The following is a 23523-nucleotide window of genomic DNA, read 5'->3' as shown; positions in this document are numbered from 1 at the left end:
ACCGCCAACTTTCAGACTACTCTTGTTAGACCAAATCGTGGGCATGGCTAGGTGGTTAAGGAACTTGACACGTAATCTAAGGGTCGCGGATTCGAATCTCCTTCAAACCAAACGTGCTTGCTCACTCAGCCGTGGGAGTGCTATAATGTAAAGGTTAATCCCACTTTTTGTTCATAAAAAAGCATCCCAAAAGTTGACGGTGGGTGGTGATGACTAGCTGCCTTCTCTCTCTAGTCTTACACTGGTAAATTAGGGACGGCTAGCGCAGATAACACTCGTGTAGCTTTGCGCGAAATAAAGAACAACAACAAACAAAAAAACATAGCGCTGTGCCACTGCCGACGAGTCTGTAATTGAAAGGTTCGTAATTTTCCGATAATTGATTAAATATTTACGTCATATCACTTGAATTAATGTGTCCACATAATTTATTTCATATTTGAACTTACCAATAAGCTAGATGATCATTGATCAAGTGAATATTGGTAATAATTAGTGTGTAACTAAAAAACAATATAATGTTCACAACGGGATAACACATAATTTTATTTTGACATAAGTAGGTTCCAACTTACGCTTTGGGATACAATGTAATTTCCCAGTTGTCAACGTTTCCTTTATATAGAACTGATCTAACCATTTGTTTTTTTTTTTTCAACAAAACACTTTCAGTTGACCTAATAACAATGATCAAGTATTTTTTGGAACAATCAACCAATTGTAATGAAGGAGTTCCCTTTGTTTCGTTTCGTTTGTTTAATGTTCTTCTGTCAGTGAACAGTTTCAAACATTTACACCATGTGGCTCTCCTTTCATCTGATATTTAGAAATGGTAGATGGTACACGTGAAAAAGTTGTCATTTGTAGCTGTTCCTCGACGCGAGACGTTCCATCCGTTTCGCCAACGTTTCTTTTTCGTTTTATCTGGCTGAAGATTTTAATCGGAAGAGACCCCTCGGATTCTTCGTTGCGCCTGCAGCGAATCACGAAGTTGAATATTAAAAAAACAAGAGGATTTGTTGACGAATTAGAAACGGCCAGTGCAGCGAGGACTGAATACGTCATGGCGTCGATCTTTGATTCCTGACCATAAACCCTCCACATCTCTATGATGCAATAGGGTGAACTACACACAAGAAAGGAAGTGATGACTGCAAAGGTGGTTTTCAGCGTTTTGGACTTTGCCCTTGGAAAATGTGACATTGGAGTCTGCCGAAGAATGAACTTCTGACACTTGTCAGCCTCGTGATCGGAATTTTGGTTCTCGTTTGCCTTTTGGGAAATCTTCTGGAATATTCGAACGTAGCACACGCTGATGAGGAGGAGAGGTAATCCAAAAACTGCCATGACCATGATCGTCAAGTAAAGCCTTAGGAAGACTAGAGGAGCATCGTGCAATATGTTGCGGCACACAATGTGGTCTTGGTACTCCATCTGGCGGAATAACACTAGACTTGAAGTGTTAACAATGCCCGCCAGTACCCAACTTGTAATGATCAGCGAAGACGTCTGAAAAAAAAACAACACAACAAAAACACAGGTTTAACAGTGAGAAAAAAATGTTTTTAAATTTAATTCGTTTATTCTAAAGGCAATATATATAGTTTTTTCTCACGAAAACATGAAATAAGAAAACCAGAAAACAGCTATTCTAGAAAAAATTTGACCAAAAATCATTTTAGAGACATTGGCAAACAGTCGATTTCAGAGAGTTGTTGTTTCACCTTTGTAAAAACAAGCACAGAGTGAGCTTCGACGTTACTGTCGTGAGCATCGTTTTCAAAACATATAGATACAAAACTGAAAGAAACATTAATTTATTTACTTCACACTGATAAAGAAGAGAACACCCATATACTCTTTGTATTTTGAATAAATACGCAATTAGGTAGAAACCAAGTAAAATCGCTGAGACTGTTGTTGTGATTATAAACTAGTACAAAAGAAAAACCTATGTTGTGTAATGCATCAATACATTTCAGCTTTTGTTAACCATAGTATAGATTTATTTCTTTAATATTGATCCCGTAGTGATTAAATCTCCCGGGTGGATACATTGTAGGTAGCTCATTGTGTGACTTCCCGTTGTGATTTAATCCCCGGGGTGGATACAATGTAGGTAGCTCATTGTGTGGCTTCCCGTAGGGATTCAACCCCTGGGGTGGATACAATGTAGGTAGCTCATTGTGTGGCTTCCCGTAGGGATTCAATCCCCGGGGTGGATACAATGTAGGTAGCTCATTGTGTGGCTTCCCGTAGGGATTCAATCCCCGGGGTGGATACAATGTAGGTAGCTCATTGTGTGGCTTCCCGTAGGGATTCAACCCCTGGGGTGGATAGAATATAGGTAGCTCATTGTGTGGCTTCCCGTAAGGATTCAACCCTCGGGGTGGATACAATGTAGGTAGCTCATTGTGTGGCTTCCCGTAGGGATTCAATCCCCGGGGTGGATACAATGTAGGTAGCTCATTGTGTGGCTTCCCATAGTGATTTAATCTCCGGGGTGGATACAATGTAGGTAGCTCATTGTGCTGAAACAGACACAATTTTGCCCTCCTGTGACTTGGCAATAAATCTAAAGACTTGTAGCGCTAAAAAACTGGTTTGTATATTGGACACACGCGACTAGCAGACCACATACATCAAATTGCATTGATATTTCGGTTCCTGTGATATTCATGGTTGGGTGTTATTGCCTTTCACCACAATCTCTATTGCAACAAGTCTCTATAGATAGTTATTAGTTTTCTACGGCTTCTCCTCAATACGAGGATTTTGGCTGTCAAATTCTCGTTTTAATTAAATCAAATGATCCGCATCAGTTCAGTTAGCGGGTTGTTGGTCGAATTAAATTGCTGTGATTTCACTTTCTTTTTCCATTTATTTTATAAAGGAAACTGTTAATTTCGAATTACAACTTGAAACTTTTGAACTTCTGGCTTATTAGTCTTTGTAAGTTTCAAATCCCTGTTTAATTTATCGCTCGTGACACCAAGATATGTGCCAAACTTTACTGCATTGCTTTTTGGGTGAGTGGGTTCTCTTTCGTAATTATAGTTTTATATTTTGATGAATGTGTTGTTTTAGTTTGGTTTTTGAATGCATCTCTGGAATTATTGTCTACTGTGATTGGAGAACATTGGTAGACTATCTACTTCAAAATAATCTGTCCTTCGACTTGGTGAGTGGGTTCTCTTTCGTAATTATAGTTTTATATTTTGATGAATGTGTTGATTTAGATTGGTTTTTGAATGCATCTCTGGAATTATTGTCTACTGTGATTGGAGAACATTGGTAGACTATCTACTTCAAAATAATCTGTCCTTCGACTTTACATTGTTTAAAAATCTCTTTTTTTATTCTACTTGATTTTGGAAAAGGATTTATATATATATATATATATATTCTTCATATTCCTACAACTATAAGTATCCATGATCGATAATTAGCTAATGACCAATTACGTACGTACCAAAAAATTCTACTTTGGCTCCATGGCTTACACCTGTGGTAAAAAGTTATTGTATTAATAGAACAATTAGTATATATTAATAATATTTAAATTATTTGTTATATTTGTAATCCAAACCTGTAAAAAAATTAACATGCCGTTAGGTATGCATATATCTGTTTAACTACAAGTGTTTGGTCCTGTTGGAGCTTACTGCAATTATTAAGTCATCTTATTGAAATCTTAGAGTTGAGCCATACATCTGTTTAACTGCAAGTGTTTGGTGCTGTTGAAGTTCATTGCAATTATTAATTAAATTACCTTATTGAAATCTTAGAGGTGAGCCGTTATCTTGCTATACTGGCATTTCTTTACTTGTAACTTGAAATTTTGCAAACACCACGCAAAAGACATGAAACTTTACAACAGATGATTCTATTCTATACATTCCCGTCAGCTTTTTAGAGTTAGTTTCTTTGTTGAATTTCGCTCAAAGCTACTAAGGGCTACTCTAATCGAACAGTTGGATTAAGCCTAACATTATAACTGTCCCATAGATCAAAAAGCAAGAGTGTTCTGTGATGTGGTTCGAATTTCAACCCACATATTGCGAATTAAACGCCATAGCCATCAGGCCCTGTTAGGCTTAATTTCTGAAGAGGCTTGTTTAACTGCCATGCCAGATACTATTTATAACTATCAGTTTGAATATACGTAGAAATAAACAAGTTAAGTAACAACGGAACTTCCATGTTCTGTGAACATTTGTAGTAGTGTGTGACATCTATCGGTTTGAATACACGTAGAAGCGAAAACACTTTTAACTCACATTAAACTCACTAGAATGTTACTAATGAAAGGCGACACCTGAAACTCGATCATATTAAGTGTATATAAAAAAAAAATAAAGTAGCTTACGTCCTTCTACAATAACAAATTAATTGATGGCTGATATAAAAACCACTAAATCCGAGGGTCGCGGGTTCGAATCCCGGTCGCACCAAACATGCTCGCCTTTTCAGCCATGGGAGCGTTATAATGTGTCGGTCAATCCCACTATTCGTTGGTAAAAGAGTAGCACAAAAGTTGGCGGTGGGTGGTGATGACTAGCTGCCTTCCCTCTAGTCTTACACTGCTAAATTAGGGACGGCTAGTGCAGATAGCCCTCTTGTAGGTTTGCGCGAAGTTAAAAACAAACAAACAAAAACCCACTATGATTATTACATTAGCACTGAGATTAATTTAAACGTTAGATTAAAGAATTGTTGGCTTCCTTTTATCATCAGCCGCTGTTCTCAGGAAAATAGTTTATACTATTTTATAATAGTAAAATAATTTCAACGTGGTTTTGCTTCAAATAACTTAGTAATTATTTTAACATGAAAACAACTCATTATTCCCAAACAAATGATATGAAACAAGATATCACTAATATTTATAAGGAGGTTTCACAAGTAAGACATAGATTTTATGACCAGAAAAATTCTGTAACATCCAATGGTTTAAGAAAACAACAAACTTATTTCATGCCAATTTCATACTATTTATTAATTACTAATGTAATAATCATAGTGGGTTTTTGTTTGTTTGTTTTTAACTTCGCGCAAACCTAATTTCTCTCTCGACTAACGTAAAACCATAATGATAGTGTCGATTACATATGAGTACACAATACCGTGTACGTCATTTAAAATCCACATTTTATTATGAGCTTTGACCCGAAGACTTTGTTACTAGTTTTGATGTGGGCCTGATGGTTAGGGTACTTGATTTGTAATCTGGAGATCCATGGTTTGAATCCTATCATTGGCCACGCTTACCCTCACAAACATTGAGGCATTATAATACGATGTTCAATTTCAATCTTTATTGACGAATGGCAACTCAAGATTAGCGGAGGGCGATATTGATTATCTGTCTTCCTTCTAGTCTGTTACTTCAAACGTAGAGACGGCAAGTCCTAAAGTAGCTTTATGCATGAAATTCAACAAACAAAGATGCTTTTGTTTGTTTTGTGAATTTCGCGTAAAGCTACACAAGGGTTATCTGCGCTAACCGTCCTTAATTTAGCAGTGTAAAATTATAGGGAAGGCAGCTAGTCATTATCACCCGACGCCAACTCCTGAGCTACTCTTTTACTAACAAATAGTAGGATTGACCGTGACATTATAACGTTCCCATGGCTAAAAGGGCGAGCGTGTTTGGTGTGACGGGGATTTGAACCTGCGACTCTTATACTGCGAGTCGAGCACTCTCACCACCTGGCCATGCTGGTTCCTTCCTTATAAACTGGTCACACGTATAATATTACTCACCGAGAGCTACAGTGGTGACACAGTGTCTTGTAGCTCATCAAAAGCTACAGTGCTGACACATTGTTTGGCAGCTGTATCTAATACATTTATAAAGGCAGTTCCAAACTCTAAAATTTAACAAAACACTTATGGCTCCATGTAGCTGAGCCGGTTTGATCCAGTTTCAATTTGACAGCTGCTTTAAATGTTCATGTGAATGAAAAGGCTGACAACATGAGAAGTCAACTTTTAATTTGCTGAGGTCCAACGGACTAATCTTAACACAGACACATTTCAAAACAGAGACTATTGAGCAAGTGGTGAGCTCTTACAGACGAAGTGATTAAAGTCATAGAATGTTTAATTTTATCAATAACACAACACTGCATTACAGAAAGGTTTACTCCGAACATGTAACAAATTGTGTTTGGCCTAGATTTTAACCTATGCAGAGAATTTCTTTGTTCCCAGGTTGTTTATTTTCTTCGTCTTGATGGGAGGCGTTGAGCCATTTCCTCCTCTTGAGACCAAACTCAATACCATTTTTCTGACTTTGCAGGAAGTTTGTAAAACGAATTTCTTTTGTGTATTTTACTAACTTCGTGCACACTTCTTTTATTGTATCTTTTTCGCTTCCTACTGAAAATTCATGAGCGTAAAGTATAGATTTTTTTCTTCTGCTACAAGAGCATTGTGATCCATTTCATTAATGTACTTTGCACAATGTTACCTAAGAGACATAGTTAAATATGTTTATTGGAACAGAGCAAACCATACTGAAAACTTTTATCAACAACTGTCGTACCAGAACTAAACAAGCTATAATTTCCACCTTATTACAAAAAAGACTGATTGGTATACAAACGTCGTTATGGAGAGACGATTACACCTATCGTGAAACGAACCAGTAAAGGAAGATAAGAAACAGTTTGTTTGTTTTTTTGAATTTCGCGCAAAGCTTCTCGAGGGCTATCTGCGATAGCCATCCCTAATTTAGCAGTGTAAGACTAGAGAGAAGGCAGCTAGTCATTACCACCCACCGCCAACTCTTGTACCAACGAATAGACCGTCACATTATAACGCCCCCACGGCTGGGAGGGCAAGCATAGTTGGTGCGACCGGGACTCAAACCCACGACCGTCGGATTACGAGTCCAACGCCTTAACACGCTTGGCCATACTGGGCCCAATAAATATTAAAACCTTGTTTTATGGACATATACGTCTATAAAAGTTTTGTAGAAACGCTTAACGTTAAAACGTTTTGACGTATGTTAAGTTTCACACTTTTCTTGTCAGTGTGTTTGGCTGAACAAGCAACACCTGACAACAAATGTATAGACTTTGTTGTTGTTTGAAACTTCAAAAATCAATACTTAATTTAACAATGTTTAAGTGCAAAAGAGAATTCATTCAAAATTAGAAATAAAAGTTTATTAATCTTAATCGTGTCTTAAAACCGAACCTAATAATATAAAGTGCTCATGTATAAAAATATATTCCTTAACGCTATTACAATACGTAATCCGAGGGTCGCGGGTTCGAATCCCCGTCACACCAAGTACGCACGCCCTTTCAACCGTGGGAGCGTTATAGTGTAACGTTCAATCTCCCTATTCGTTGGTAAAAGAGTAGCTCAAGGGTTGGCGGTGGATGGTGATGACTAGCTGCCTTCCCTCTAGTCTTACATTACGGACGGCTAGCGCAGATAGCCCTTGTTTAGCTTTGCGCGAAATTCAAAACAAACCAAACCGATATGTAATTTATGTAAAAACCGTAACTTTCTCTTTTCAGAACTCTACGTTCATAACAACAAGTAAACTTATTTTGAGTGATTATAAACGTTGAAACTTCAATTATGAAGTGAAATATTAACCTCACCGTGTGACGTAAAAGGACACAAATTTTATTTTGTATCAAAAGCAAAATTATGTGTAAGCATCAGATTTCATCGTCAATCTTTACTTTCACCACATGTACTGGTATCGTTAAAGTTGTGTATTTTTGTTACAGTTAGTACAAACTTAGTTTTAACTCTAAATGAACGTGCATATATGTCTTGTAATTAATGGCTAGTGCAAACTTAGTTTAACGTTAAAAGACGTGTATTTCTTGTAATTAATGGCTAGTACAAACTTAATTTAACGTCAAAAGACGTGTATTTCTTGTAATTAATGGCTAGTACAAACTTAGTTTAACGTCAAAAGACGTGTATTTCTTGTAATTAATGGCTAGTGCAAACTTAGTTTAACGTCAAAAGACGTGTATTTCTTGTAATTAATGGCTAGTACAAACTTAATTTAACGTCAAAAGACGTGTATTTCTTGTAATTAATGGCTAGTACAAACTTAGTTTAACGTCAAAAGACGTGTATTTCTTGTAATTAATGGCTAGTGCAAACTTAGTTTAACGTCAAAAGACGTGTATTTCTTGTAATTAATGGCTAGTACAAACTTAGTTTGACGTCAAAAGACGTGTATTTCTTGTAATTAATGGCGAGTACAAACTTAGTTTAACGTCAAAAGACGTGTATTTCTTGAAATTAATAGCTAGTGCAAACTTAGTTTAACGTCAAAAGACGTGTATTTCTTGTAATTAATGGCTAGTACAAACTTAGTTTAACGTCAAAAGACGTGTATTTCTTGTAATTAATGGCTAGTACAAACTTAGTTTGACGTCAAAAGACGTGTATTTCTTGTAATTAATGGCTAGTACAAACTTAGTTTAACGTCAAAAGACGTGTATTTCTTGTAATTAATGGCTAGTGCAAACTTAGTTTAACGTCAAAAGACGTGTATTTCTTGTAATTAATGGCTAGTACAAACTTAATTTAACGTCAAAAGACGTGTATTTCTTGTAATTAATGGCTAGTACAAACTTAGTTTAACGTCAAAAGACGTGTATTTCTTGTAATTAATGGCTAGTGCAAACTTAGTTTAACGTCAAAAGACGTGTATTTCTTGTAATTAATGGCTAGTACAAACTTAGTTTGACGTCAAAAGACGTGTATTTCTTGTAATTAATGGCGAGTACAAACTTAGTTTAACGTCAAAAGACGTGTATTTCTTGAAATTAATAGCTAGTGCAAACTTAGTTTAACGTCAAAAGACGTGTATTTCTTGTAATTAATGGCTAGTACAAACTTAGTTTAACGTCAAAAGACGTGTATTTCTTGTAATTAATGGCTAGTACAAACTTAGTTTGACGTCAAAAGACGTGTATTTCTTGTAATTAATGGCTAGTACAAACTTAGTTTAACGTCAAAAGACGTGTATTTCTTGTAATTAATGGCTAGTACAAACTTAATTTAACGTTATCACCAGCGTCTACAAATTTGTACACACGTATAGCACTGGAAATACCTGTAGAAATGTGTGGTAATTCACACCTATAACAAACAACCAATGAATAATTGCATTTAAACAGCAGTTTATCATTAGGTCGATTGTGTCGACACATTATTACACAGATTTTAAAAAAATACAGGAACTTGGGTTATACGATGCACTATCGTGTTCAGTTTGCTTTAAACAGAGCACTACATCTTGTTGCTTCCAGAAAATATACAATTTTCGAATATTGCTCCAGATGTTCTTTATCCTTCTCCGTAATTCAGACAAGATGTCCTAATAATGTCAGGGCTTAGTGCAAATCGATATACGTTTTTAGTGTTCCATCTGCCTCGTTTCTTGGCCAGATATCCTTTCACCAATTTTATGTTACGTGTTGGGTTTCATTGAATTTCAGGAATCTCCTCTACCCGACAGCTTTTACTTTTGAGAGAATAACATGACAGAATAACACGTTAATTTACTGTCAGCAGTTCAGCTGTCTCTCCCTTATCGTTGTTTGGACATCTGACCCGGGAGGGTCAGGTTTCTCCGACCTCTTCTTCCTTCCTTTGCATTGGTATTAGCAACTGTCAAGTGTATTTATAAATGTTACACGATGGCCAGAGTAACCTTACTTAGGCTCTTAGCAGGACAATGTCCATGCGCTATCTACATATATGCAAATATATCATTTCTCTCAGGATTTCCATAACAATTTTCATTATCACTAGACAGGCATTAACCAGAAAACATGTGCATAATTCCTGTTTCAATGTTTATCAGTTAATCCCTAAACAACTGTGGAGTTTAGTTTATAGGTGGCTTTTATGTTTTGTTTGAATATATATAATTACCGGGGAAAGATGTTTAGGACTACAAAAAAAACAATTTTTAATTTTTAAATTCTGATGTCTATTTTTGTCTTTCTTCCGATTACTGAGAAGCCCCACGTGGTACTAATATATGTTCCTATTATATTTTTATTATTACACTATGAAACAAAACTTTTAATTTTTCTTGTTCCTGAACAGAAAGTGTTATTTCCCAATTGCTTATGCCTAAAGTAAATGGAAAAGACCTATTTTTCTCTTCAAACTTTGCTTTTGTGACCTGGGAGCGTATAATGAAAACATGATGGGAGACTATATTTGGGGGCTGATACGTAAAAGTGATTTACATTACAGTCGCAAATCTCGAAAAACTACTCACTTCTAAACATTTTTGCATAGCTTTAGTATAAATACATGTAAATCTTGATTCATATGTTGTTTTATTCAGACATTATGTAAATGAAAATGTACAAATTCGTCCGTTTTTATATAGAAAATAAGTTAATTTCTAAACTTCATTATTCAGGTCACAAAAGCAAAGTTTGAAGGGAATAATGGCCATTTTCTGTACTTTTACAACATAAGCAATTAAGAAATAACACATACTATCCAGGAACAAAATTTGTGTTACATAATGTTATGTATTTGTGTTACATAGTGTTATGTATTTGTGTTACATAGTATTATGTATTTGTGTTACATAGTGTTATGTACTTGTGTTATATAGTGTTATGTATTTGTGTTACATTGTGTTATGTACTTGTGTTACATAGTGTTATGTACTTGTGTTACATAGTGTTATGTATTTGTGTTACATAGTGTTATGTACTTGTGTTATATAGTGTTATGTATTTGTGTTACATAGTGTTATGTATTTCTGTTACATGGTGTTATGTATTTGTGTTACATGGTGTTATGTATTTGTGTTACATGGTGTTATGTATTTGTGTTACATAGTGTTATTACACTGGATTGTCACAGGTTTGAGCTTTCTTCCACAACGACTCCACTGACACATCGTATGTCTGTGGAATTACAACGCTAAAACCCACGTTTCAATACCGGCAGACCAGACATATCCTTTTGCGTAGCTTTGTGCTTAACTTCGAAATAAAGTCCCCCCCCAGCGGCTCAGCGGTATGTCTGCGGACTTACAAAGCTAAAATCCGGGTTTCGATACCCGTTGTGGGCAGACCACAGATAGCCCATTGTACAGTTTTGTGCTTAATTCAAAACAACAACAACAACAACAATCTAAATAAAGGTAGAGATATTAAGTTTTTATACAATTTACTGTATTTTATACTCTTTCTGTGTATTATTATGATACATTCAGGTAAACTAATTTGAGGGCTGAGACATTTTGTAATACTCTATTTTGACAGGTATATCATTATCTTCACACGTTAGTGTCTTTTTCATGTTTAAATAAAGAAGAACAAAAATTAAATATAACCAAAGTTTAGAAATAATTATGTAATGAATGTTTAACAAGTAATGGGAGAGTCTGTAAGAAGTTTACCGTAGTTCTGTTCCCTTACTTTTTAATAAAGTAGAAACTTTATAATAAACTTATGTGTAAGATTACAACGAACCTTCACAGTAGTATCAAAAATATTTATTTCACTCACTAGGCCTAATATTTCAGTCAACCTTATATTTATATTATTTTTAAATTGGTGTCATCTAGTGGATGGTAACTGAACCAAAATATTTAGCTAAGGTTTTAGTGGCAAAGGTAAGACGATTTAAGAAATCCAGATAAGTTTAATATACTATATGTAATGACTGTATAAAGGGACTAGGGTGTCGTTTTTAAGGTTTTTTCTTTCTGAATTTCAATTAAAGACACACGAGCCGTTCCTAATTTAGTAGTGAAAGTTTCGATGGAAGGCACCTACTTGTCATTACCCACCGCCAACTCTTGGGTTACTCTTTACCAACGAATGGTGGGATGTACCGTTACGTCACACTATAACTCCCACACGTAAGAAAGATCGATCATACTTAATGGGACTGAGATTCGAACCCGCGACCTTCATCCTGAGAGTCAAAAGTCTTGACCTCTTGGTCATGCCGGGGCGAGTTTGTAAGGTGAACTGGTTTAAACGAACTACTTGTATCAGGAAGCTTTTAATGACACTGAGAGCGGATGAAATGGAAAGAATTTCGACACTACCCACCGTCAATTTTTGGAATAATCTTTAACTGACGAATAGTCCAATTCCTTGGTAGGTATATGGGTTAAATTACACTTCTGTTCCCCTGACGTGGGACGAGAAATAACCCAGCGCGGTCAGAAACTTGTGTTTCTTTTCAACCTCTCGCGGCTATAATTAGTTAAATGCTAAATTTGTGATTAATAAACAGGACTGGAGGGTTGGAAGTAATAATTACCTTGATTGTCGTCTAATCGTTTTATTACTTCTATGAGGAGAGTGGGTCGAAGTTGTGAAGAAGTCTCCACGAGCTGGAAAGAGTAGGGAAGTTGGAGTCGTGCTTAGATCTTCGCTGGGTTGAAGTGGTTGTGGACACGGCGGAACGAGCAGGGATGGGCAGAACGAGTACGTCATTATCTTTTGAAATTCAGATGGATATAGATGCTGAAAGACGGGCCTCTTTTCAGGGCTGAGATCAATAAACCCAAAGGAACAGAACTTTAATGTGGAGGGGGTCGGGAGTACCACAAGAAAACCCACTTTCACGGCCCGGGCGCCAAATAAAAATATTTTGACGTGCCCAGAGGCCTGGCATGGCCAGGTGGGTTAAGGCGTTCGACTTGTCATCTGAGGGTAGCGGTGACTGGTGACTATACCTAACCTACATATCTGTATAGAACTAAGCGGCAGATTATCAAATCACTTAAAGACGGATGGCTGGTGACTCTAACTAACGTTCAACTCTCTAGAGAAACTAAGCTTCAGATTATCAAATCATTTAAAGATGGATGACTGGTGACTCTAACAAATCCTCAAATCTGTTTAGAAACAAAGCTACAGATTATTAAATCACTTAAAGATGGCTGGCTCGTGACTTTACCTGACTGTCAGATCTGTATAAAAACTAAGCAACAGATTATCAAATCATTTAAAGATGGATGACTTGTGTCAATACCTGTCAGTCAGAGCTGTATAGAAACTAATCTACACATTATCAAGTCACTTAAAGAGTGATGGATAATGACTGTAACTGACCATTAGATTTGTATAGAAATTAAGCTGCAGATTATGAAATCATTTAAATATATAAATGACTGATGACTGTAACAAACCTTTTTATCTGATAAGAAACTAAACTACAGATAATAAAATCACATAAAGATGGATGACTAGTGACTATACCTAACCTACAGATCTGTATAGAAAGTAAGCTGCAGTTTATGAAATTACTTAAAGATGGATGACTGATGACTGTAACTAACCTTCATATCTGTATAGAAACAAAACTAAAACTCATCAAATCACTTAAAGATGGATGACTGGTGACTGTAACTAATCCTCAGATCTGTTATGAGCTAAGCTACAAATAATCAAATCACTTGAAGATGGATGGCTGGTGACTGTTACTAACGTTCAAATCTGTATAGAAACTAAGATAAAAATTATCATATCACTTAAAGATGGGTGACTGGTAACTGTAATTAATCTTCAAATCTGTATGGAAACTGAGCTCCAGATTATAAAATCATTTAAAGATGGATGACTGGTGACTCTATCGAACATACAGATCTGTATAGAAATTAGCTCTTTATTATCATATTACTGAAATATGGATGACTGGTGACTGTATCGAACATACAGATCTGTATAGAAATTAGCTACATATTATCATATCACTGAAAGATGGATGACTGGTGACTGTAACGACCCTTCAGTTCTGTATAGAAACTAAGCTAAAGATTGTCAAATCACTTAAAGATGCATGACTGGTGACTGTACCTAACCGTTAGATCTGTATAAAAACTAAGCTACAGATTATTAAATCACTTAAAGATGGATGACTGGTGACGGTAACGAACCTACAGATCTGTATAAAACTAAGCTGCAGGTTTTGAAGTCACTTAAAGATGGTAGACGGATGACTGTAACTAATCCTCATATCTGTATAAAAACTAAGCTACAGACTAACAAATCACTTAGGGATGAATGACTGGTGATGTAACTAACCTTCAGATCTGTATAAAAACTAAGCTACAGATAATCAAATCACTTAAAAATGAATGACTGGCGACTGTAACTACACTACAGATCAGTTTAGAAATTGAGCTACAGATAATAAAATCACTTAAAAATGAATGACTGGCGACTGTAACTACACTACAGATCAGTTTAGAAACTAAGCTATAGATAATAAAATCACTTAAAGATGGATGTCTGGTGACTGTAACTATCCTACAGATCTGTATAGAAACTAAGCTACAGATTACTTAAAGATGCAAATCACTTACAGATGGATGGCTGGTGACTGTTACTAACGTTCAAATCTGTATGAAAACTAAGCTACAGATTATCAAATCACTTAAAATGGCTGGCTAGTGACTACACCTAACCCTCAGATCTGTATAGAAAGTAAGCCACAGATTAACAAATCACTTAAAGATGTTTGGCACGTGACTGTACCAAACTGTCAGATCTGTATAGAAACTGAGCTACAGATTATCAAATCACTTAAGGATGGATTGCAGGTGACTGTAACTAACGTTCAAAACTGTATAGAAATTAAGCTACAAATTATCAAATCAGTTTAAGATGGATGGCTGGTGACTGTAAATAATGTACAAATATGTATAAAAACTAAGCAACAGATAATCAAATCAGTTTAAGATGGATGACTGGTGACTGTAACTAACCTTCAAATGTGTATAGAAACTAAGTTACAGATTATCAAATCTCTTAAATATGGATGGCTGGCGACTCTAATTAACGTTCAAATTTGTATGGAAACTAAGCTAGAGATAATCAATTCACTTAAAGACGGTTGACTGGTGACTGTAACTAACCTTCAGATCTGCAAAGAAACTAAGCTACATATAATCAAATTAGTTAAAGATGGATGACTGATGAGTAAACCTAACCTAAAGATCTGAATAGAAACTAAGCTACAGATTATCAAATGACTTAAAGATGGATGGATGGTGACTATAAATAATCCTGTGATCTGTATAGAAACTAAGATAAGATTATTAAATCACTTAAAGATTGAAGATTGGTGATTGTAACCAACCCTTAGATCTGTATAGAAACTAATATAAAGTTTATCAAATCAATTAAAGATTGATGACTGGTGACTATACCTAACCGTCAGATCTGTATAGAAACTAAGCTACAAATTATCAAATCACTTAAAGATGGATGACTGGGGACTATAAATAATCCTGTGATCTGTATAGAAACTAAGATAAGATTATTAAATCACTTAAAGATTGAAGATTGGTGATTGTAACCAACCCTTAGATCTGTATAGAAACTAATATAAAGTTTATCAAATCACTTAAAGATTGATGACTGGTGACTATACCTAACCGTCAGATCTGTATAGAAACTAAGCTACAAATTATTTAATCACTTAAAGATGGATGGCTGGTGACTGTAAATAATGTACAAATATGTATAAAAACTAGCAACAGATAATCAAATCAGTTTAAGATGGATGACTGGTGACTGTAACTAACCTTCCGATATGTATAGAAACTAAGATACAGATAATCAAATCATTTAAAGATGGATGATGGGTGACTATAACTAACCTATAGATCTGTATAGAACTCAACTGTAGATAATCAAATGAATTAAAGATGGATGACTGATGACTGTAACTAATCTTCAGATCTGTATAGTAAATAAGCTTCATATTATCAAATCACTTAAAAATGGATGACTGGTGACTGTAACGAACTTTCAGATCTGTATAGAAACTAAGCTTCAGATTATCAAATCACTTAAGGATGGATGACTAATGACTATATTTAACCTACAGATCTGTATAAAAACTAAGCTACAGATTATGAAATCACTTAACGGTTGATGACTGGTGACTGTAACTAACTTTCAGATCTGTATAGAAACTAAGCTACAGTTTATGAAATCACTTAAAGATGGATGACTAGTAACTATACCTAACCTACAGATCTGTATAGAAATTAAGCTGCAGATTATGAAATCACTTAAAGTTGGATGACTGATGACTGTAACCAACCCTCATATCTGTATAGAACCTAAACTGCAAATTATCAAATCACTTAGAGATGGATGACTTGTAACTGTAACTAATCCTGAGATGTGTATAGAAACCAAGCTTCAGATTATCAAATCACTTAAAGATGGCTGGCTCGTCACTGAACCTAACTGTCAGATCTGTATAGAAACTAAGCTACAGATTATCAAATTACTTAAAGATGGATGACTGGTTACTTTAACTAGTTTTCAGATCTGTATAGAAACTAAGCTACAGATTATCAAATCACTTATGGATGGATGACTGGTGACTATAACTAACGTTTAAATGTGTATAGAAACTAAGCTACAGATAATCAAATCAGTTTATGATGGATGATGGGTGACTGTAACGATCCTTCAGATCTCTGTAGAAACTAGGCTACAGATAATCAAATCACTTAAAGATGGATGAGTGGTGACTATACCTAACTTACAGATCTGTATGGAACTAAGCTGCAGATCATGAAATCACTTAAAGATGTATGACTGGTGACTAAACCTAACTTACAGATCTGTATAGAAAGAAAATTTCAGATTATCAAATCGCTTAAAGATGAATGGATGGTGATTGTTACTAGCGTTCAAATCTGTATAGAAACTAAGCTACAGATAATCAAATCACTTAAATACGGATGACTGGTGACTGTAACTAACTCTCAGTTCTGTACAGAAACTAAGCTACAGATTATTAAATTAGATTAAATACGGATGACTTGTGACTGTAACTAACTCTAAGCTACAGGTTATTAAATTAGATTAAATACGGATGACTTGTGACTGTAACTTACCCGCTGGTCCATGTGCTAATTATTTTACTTAAACAAATTGATATGAATAAGGTTGATAACATGTATATTTTAACGAAGGATGAAGGGTATCTTTCATTGTTTTTACGAATGAAAAAGTCTGTTTGTTTTTACTAGTCTTACGAATGAAAAATGGTGTTTTTTTGGTTTTTCTTTACTTCACGTGAGTTGATAGTTAGGGCACTCGAGTCACAATTTGTGGGTCACTGAATCGAAACCTTCCCTTTACATGGTCACTTTTTCAACCGTTGGGATGTTATAATGTGATATTCAATCCTAATGTTCATTGCTAACGATTATTTCCGTAATTGGCCCGGCATGGCCAAGCGTGTGAGGCGTGCGACTCGTTATCTGAGGGTCGCGGGTTCGCATCCTGGTCGAGGCCAAACATGCTCGCCCTTTTTTGCCGTGGGAGCGTTATAATGTGATGGTCAATCCCACTATTCGTCGTAAAAGAGTAACCCAAGTGTTGGCGGTGGGTGGTGATGAATTGCTGCCTTCCCTCTAGGTTTACACTGCTAAATTAGGGACAGCTAGCACAGATAGCCCTCGAGTAGCTTTGTGCGAAATTCTCTTCAAATAAATGTCGAATTCCAAGCTTAGAAACTCTAGGGGAAAGAAATGTCACGCCTTGTAATAATGTGAAGTAGAAGAGGAGGGCATTGGCTTAGCGGTATGTCTACGGACTTACAACACTAAAAACCGGGTTTTGATACCCGTGGTGGGCAGAGCACAGATAGCCCATTGTGTAGCTTTGTGCTTAATTAAAAAAATAACAACAATAATTTGCCCCAGTGGCTTAGCGGTATGTCTGAGGACTTACATTGCTAAAAACCGGGTTTTGATACCCGTGGTGGGCAGATCACAGTTAGCCCATTGTGTAGCTTTGTGCTTAATTCAAAAAATAACAACAAACAACAAGAAGGTGGTTGATTGTTAGTCTAGGCAACTTTATCCGCGAAGCACTTTTTATTTGAAAATAGTAAATAGTACATAACGTTAAGATAAATAGAAAATTAAACACATTTCAAATTCAAGTCAGTTTGTAACCTTCAATCAAATTGATTCAAAGTTTGTTTGGAAACCACAGAATGACCTAAATCAATATTTTTAATGGTGTCACGAGTTTAACGTTATTCATTCTTTTAGTATTACTCACAAGTACTAAGAAAAGTATATTTTTATTTCATATTGTGAGAAACGCGAAATACTGATTTCAAAAAATCCAGACTGCTAAACAACTCCTCTTGAAACCATTGCTTCTTACAAACACACTTAACGTTTGTTTTATGTGTTTGGCTCTGAAGTGTGGATTCCACACGAATATAAAACACTGTTGTTCAGGTCAACAAACTAAAGATTGAAGTTTACACAACGAGCTACTGTAGATGGATTCAGAAAAGTTCCAGTTGAAGAATATTGCTTTAAAATGTAATATTACGTCACAAAAACAGCGTTTTACTTGATAGTGGAATACATTTCTTTTATACGTTGGCTTGTTTGTTTGTTTGTTTGTTTTGGAATTTCGCACAAAGCTGCTCGAGGGCTATCTGCGCTAGCCGTCCCTAATTTAGCAGTGTAAGACTAGAGGGAAGGCAGCTAGTCATCACCACCCACCGCCAACTCTTGGGCTACTATTTTACCAACGAATAGTGGGATTGACCGTCACATTATAACGCCCTCACGGCTGGGAGGGCGAGCATGTTTGGCGCGACCGGGATGCGAAACCGCGACCCTCAAATTACGAGTTGCACGCCTTAACACGCTTGGCCTTGCCGGGCCTATATAAGTTGGCACAGTGGTATGTCTGCAAACTTGCACTGCTGGAAACCGGGTTTCGATACACCAGCACAGATAGCCCTTTGTGTAGCTCTGTGCTTAACAGCAACACTTTGTATATGTAAGGCTTTCTTACAGCAGTTCTTACCATCATAATGTAATAACTTATTATCCAAACAAAACAATTTATTACCACGTTTTTCCGTGATTATAAGAAAAATAATTTGTAATTAATTGCACATAAAAGTATGTAAAATATTTTTTTTAATCTTGTGTTCATCCCTCACAGTAGCCCTCTGGCGGACAGGACAAAGATAGCTCATTGCGTCTAGTAACAAATTTTCGATAAGATGTTAACCCAAGCAAAGTTGACTAAGTACTGATGTGATTTTACATAACATATACGTCTATTTCTTTAAATATACTTTTAGTTGTACAAAAATATAACTTCCATTTTTAACTATTCATATTTAACTAAATCGACTTTCAGTCCAACAAACACACAATCTCTAAAATGTTACATATATTTGTTTTCAATTCTTTGAATAAACTTTCAGTTACACAAACACACAATATTCAAAATATTCCATAAAGTTGTTTCTATATCCTTGAACAGATTTTTTTAGTCCTACAAACGTATAATATCTGCACCTATTTGCTTTTTAAAGCTTTTCAGTCCAGCAAACATATAATCTTCAAAATATTCTATTCTTTACATTGATATCTGACATAGCTAGTTCTTGTTCCCTGAATGAGTGAATTCGAGCGTTTATCATATTGTTTACCTAAAGGGTTGTTTTGAATCAAGCACAAGGCTACACAATGGGCTATCTGTGCTCTGCCCACCACGGATATCGAAACCCGGTTTTTAGCGTTGTAAGTCTGCAGACATACCGCTGAGCCACTAGGGGGCGTAAACCTAAAGAACATTGATTTCTAATAGCTGTAATGATTTTTAGAAACGCACTTGCAGCTTTCCATAATGGAAAATCTCAGTGTGTGGTTTTCAAAATCGAAAGTCATTTTACAGGTGTATATTACTTACATCACTGATGGATAAACAGACTTTAAAACCAATTTTAAGAGTAACAAGTTAAAACGTTGAAAACGTCACTCCAAGTAATCAATTAATTTATTTGAAAACGTGAATTTCACAGAAATAAATTGTTTGTTTGTTTGTTTGAATTTCGCGCAAAGCTACACGAGAGCTATCTGCGCTAGCCGTCCTTAATTTAGCAGTGTAAGAATAGAGTGAAGGCAGCGAGTCATCACCACCCACCGTTAACTCTTAGGCTATTCTTTTACCAACGAATAGTGGGATTGACCGTAACCTTACAACGCCCCCACGACTTAAAGGGTGAGCACGTTTGGTGTGACGGGGATACGAACCCGCGACCCTTGGATTAGGAGTCTAGTACCTTAACCATCTGGCCAGAACTAAATTAAAATAATCTGCTTACTATATGTTTTAATACGAAGCAAAATATTTGAATCGTCTTATTAAAACTTTAAAAAATATATATAAAAAGTTATTTTTAACGATATCTTTATTTTCAGTTTTTGTAGGTGATAACGAAAGCTACAACATGGTCAAGGCACTCGACAGGTAATCTAAGAGTTTCGGGTTCGAATCCCGTTCACATCAAACATACTCACCCTTTCATCTGTGGGGCGCTATAAGATGACGGTCAAACATATTAGCTGTTGGTAAAAAAGTTGGCGGTGGGTAATGATGACTAGCTGCCTTCTCTCTTGTTTTTCACTTCTAAATTATAGGACAGCTAGCGAGATATCTCTCGTCTGGCTTTGCGCGAAATTTAAAACAAACAATGTAATAATCAGTTCATAATAATGTGTGACCCGTAGAAGGCTTAGCGTTAATTTCACGAACTCGCAATGCTAAAGTAAGTTGTTCGATTACCCTTGGAGAACACAGTAAATAACTCCATATGACTTTGTTCTGAAAACAAACAAACCAATAAACTAATTAGTTCATAATAACATATATTCCCTAGTGGCTCGGCAGTAAACTTAATGGCTTTCTTGATAAAACTCGGTGTTCTGTACTCGTGACTGCCGCAGCGTAAAGAGACTTCTGTGCAGGATCTGTTATATAGGGTGGCAATATTTTGAAATCTCTGTGACTTTAACCTATTCACTGTCGTAGACGAGATAACTCGTCCAAGCCGATCGGTAGCACAGTGCCACGGACGAGTTAATTCGTTCTCAATAATACCTAACTTCAACGCTTGATGTTAGCACCATTCATACATTTGACCTACTTACAAATTGTTTCACTTTCAATCCAAAATGGCGTCACGAAAAAAAGTTACAAAATGAAGAAGCATTAGAATTGTATTGTAGCAGCTAAAGTACTTGTCAGTTAACAGGTTAAGATTGTCTATTGAGATAATTCTTTAGAGAAATATCTTCTAGGGTTAACAGTTTAGTAAGCTCGTGACCATTTAGAAAAAAAAACAACTTCTCTTTTTTCAAATTCGCTCTCTCATGATGAATAATATTCGTGTGGATTACATAGGAGAACTACCACGGTCACAGCGGAATGTCTGAGGACCTACAACGCTAAAAACTGGATTTCGATACCCTGATAAATAGAGCATATATAAATCATTTTTTAACTATTGATGTTTAAATATCGCTTAAAACGTTTTAGAAACAAAAGATATTATTGTTCTGATAGCTTGTTTATTTTGTTTTAGTGCAACCTACATAATAAACTGATTTCTCTCTTACACCACAGAGAATCGAACTGTAGAGTTTAGCGTTACAAGCTCGTAGATTTACCATTGTCTCACTGTAAAATCGTTCCACAATTCTGTTTTTTTGCTTTTTTTTTAGTAACAAAAATATTTCCTTTAAAACTCGAAGACAGTAATAAAATGAACATTTTATAGAACAGCCTGCTAAACGTTAAAATGTCGGATGTTTTCATTATCAAGCGTTTTGTATTTGTGGCAAAGCTGCTAAGGTTATCTGTTGCCACTGGTAATTTTGACCAACTGACCAATCGATACCACCCTTCCACCCACTCTAAGCAATTGAGTTTCACCCTTACAGGGAATATTTAGCGGTATCGCGCGAAATTGAACCTTTCTTGCTCGCTTATTAAAGTGTAGCTCTCCCACAGGACCAACCCTTGTCCCATGATGACGTTAAACATCGAAATATTAATGTATATATGTAAGCTTTAGATATATAACAATTCCTTGCTAATTTTAAAATCTCAAAAAGTACACTACAAAAAACAACAACAAACTAACGTTCACGTTAAAACTAAATAACATTCTAACTATTTAACTATTCGATAAACGCTGAATAAACATCACTAGTTTCCTTATCTCAATACTCGAAAAACGCTGAATAAACATCACTAGTTTCCTTATCTCAATACTCGATAAACGCTGAATAAACATCACTAGTTTCCTTATCTCAATACTCGATAAACGCTGAATAAACATCACTAGTTTCCTTATCTCAATACTCGAAAAACGCTGAATAAACATCACTAGTTTCCTTATCTCAATACCCGATAAACGCTGAATAAACATCACTAGTTTCCTTATCTCAATACTCGATAAACGCTGAATAAACATCACTAGTTTCCTTATCTCAATACTCGATAAACGCTGAATAAACATCACTAGTTTCCTTATCTCAATACCCGATAAACGCTGAATAAACATCACTAGTTTCCTTATCTCAATACTCGATAAACGCTGAATAAACATCACTAGTTTCCTTATCTCAATACTCGAAAAACGCTGAATAAACATCACTAGTTTCCTTATCTCAATACTCGAAAAACGCTGAATAAACATCACTAGTTCCCTTATCTCAATACTCGATAAACGCTGAATAAACATCACTAGTTCCCTTATCTCAATACTCGATAAACGCTGAATAAACATCACTAGTTCCCTTATCTCAATACTCCACATCTTCTAGCCTATTAAATAATGATGTTCTAGTGTACTAACTCACCTTCCACGGAGGAGACAGAGGTCGCCTGATGCCTTTGTAACGATCTAGGGCAATAGCAACTATCAAATAATTGGAAGCACAGATAGAGAAAGTTTGTGAGAACTTTACCAGCCGGCACATGGCGTCACCTGCCCGCCATTCTCGCCCGTAATACTCCCAGACCAGCTGAGGGCCGGTGGCACACACCGTTACCAATATGTCCGCTATTGTCAGATTCAGAAAGAGACGTAGGACACGTGACTTTCTGACCTGGTGGTTCCAGAACCAAAAGAGTACGAAAGAGTTTCCAAGGACTCCCAGAACAGCCAAAGTCCAGAGAGTGGTGACTCGGACATCTTTGATAACTGGCTGGTCATACAGATTCTGGTGGTGTCCCACTTCAGTGTTGTTGTTAATGATGTAGCCGGATTCACCATCTTTTAGGTTCATGGATTTATTGTACCTTTCCATAACTATTTAATTAAGAATGAACAAGTGAACACTCTGCCTTGATAATCGGTGCAGACGTATCTATCATATAAGATGGCTAGTTCTGAAATCTATATGATCTTAAGTTGTTGTTCTTTTTTAAAGACTGTATTGATATGGATTTCTCATGTAATCAGGCCAACCTCACAAGCCTAGTAAACAGCAGTGTGGCTGTACGCAGTAGAAACGCTCTTTCTCTTCTCTGAGCGATTGGAACATCTGAGCAAGCGCAGTACGTCAGTCAGTGTTCGTGAGATTTTAAAGTCTAAATCTTATCTTTCTTCCGATGGACACCTAGTGATAATTTTAGCCAACACCAGACACTTGTTTTTAATTTTAAAATTTCT

General features: G+C 36.0%; 1 protein-coding gene across 1 annotated transcript; it reads right to left on the bottom strand.

Annotated features, from left to right (window-relative positions):
• Positions 1-618: 618 nt before the first annotated feature.
• On the bottom strand, positions 619-23198 carry LOC143224154 (cardioacceleratory peptide receptor-like). Its single transcript, XM_076452600.1, has 2 exons — positions 22709-23198; positions 619-1509 (listed from the first exon to the last, which is right to left on the bottom strand). Exons 1-2 carry the CDS (start codon positions 23156-23158, stop codon positions 784-786), a joined length of 1176 nt encoding a protein of 391 aa, XP_076308715.1. The 5' UTR covers positions 23159-23198; the 3' UTR covers positions 619-783.
• Between the last annotated feature and the right edge of the window lie 325 nt (positions 23199-23523).

Source organism: Tachypleus tridentatus, chromosome 8, assembly GCF_004210375.1.
Source record: "Tachypleus tridentatus isolate NWPU-2018 chromosome 8, ASM421037v1, whole genome shotgun sequence".
Taxonomy (NCBI): Eukaryota; Metazoa; Arthropoda; class Merostomata; order Xiphosura; family Limulidae; genus Tachypleus; species Tachypleus tridentatus.
This window is presented reverse-complemented; position numbering and strand designations above follow the sequence as displayed.

Bases quoted from the DNA above. Each gene is read 5' to 3' on its own strand.
- LOC143224154 (XM_076452600.1), bottom strand. From the start codon at position 23,158: ATGGAAAGGTACAATAAATCCATGAACCTAAAAGATGGTGAATCCGGC. The intron at 1,510-22,708 runs GTGAGTTAGTAC...TTTTTTTTTCAG, and splicing joins CTCTGTCTCCTCCGTGGAAG to ACGTCTTCGCTGATCATTAC.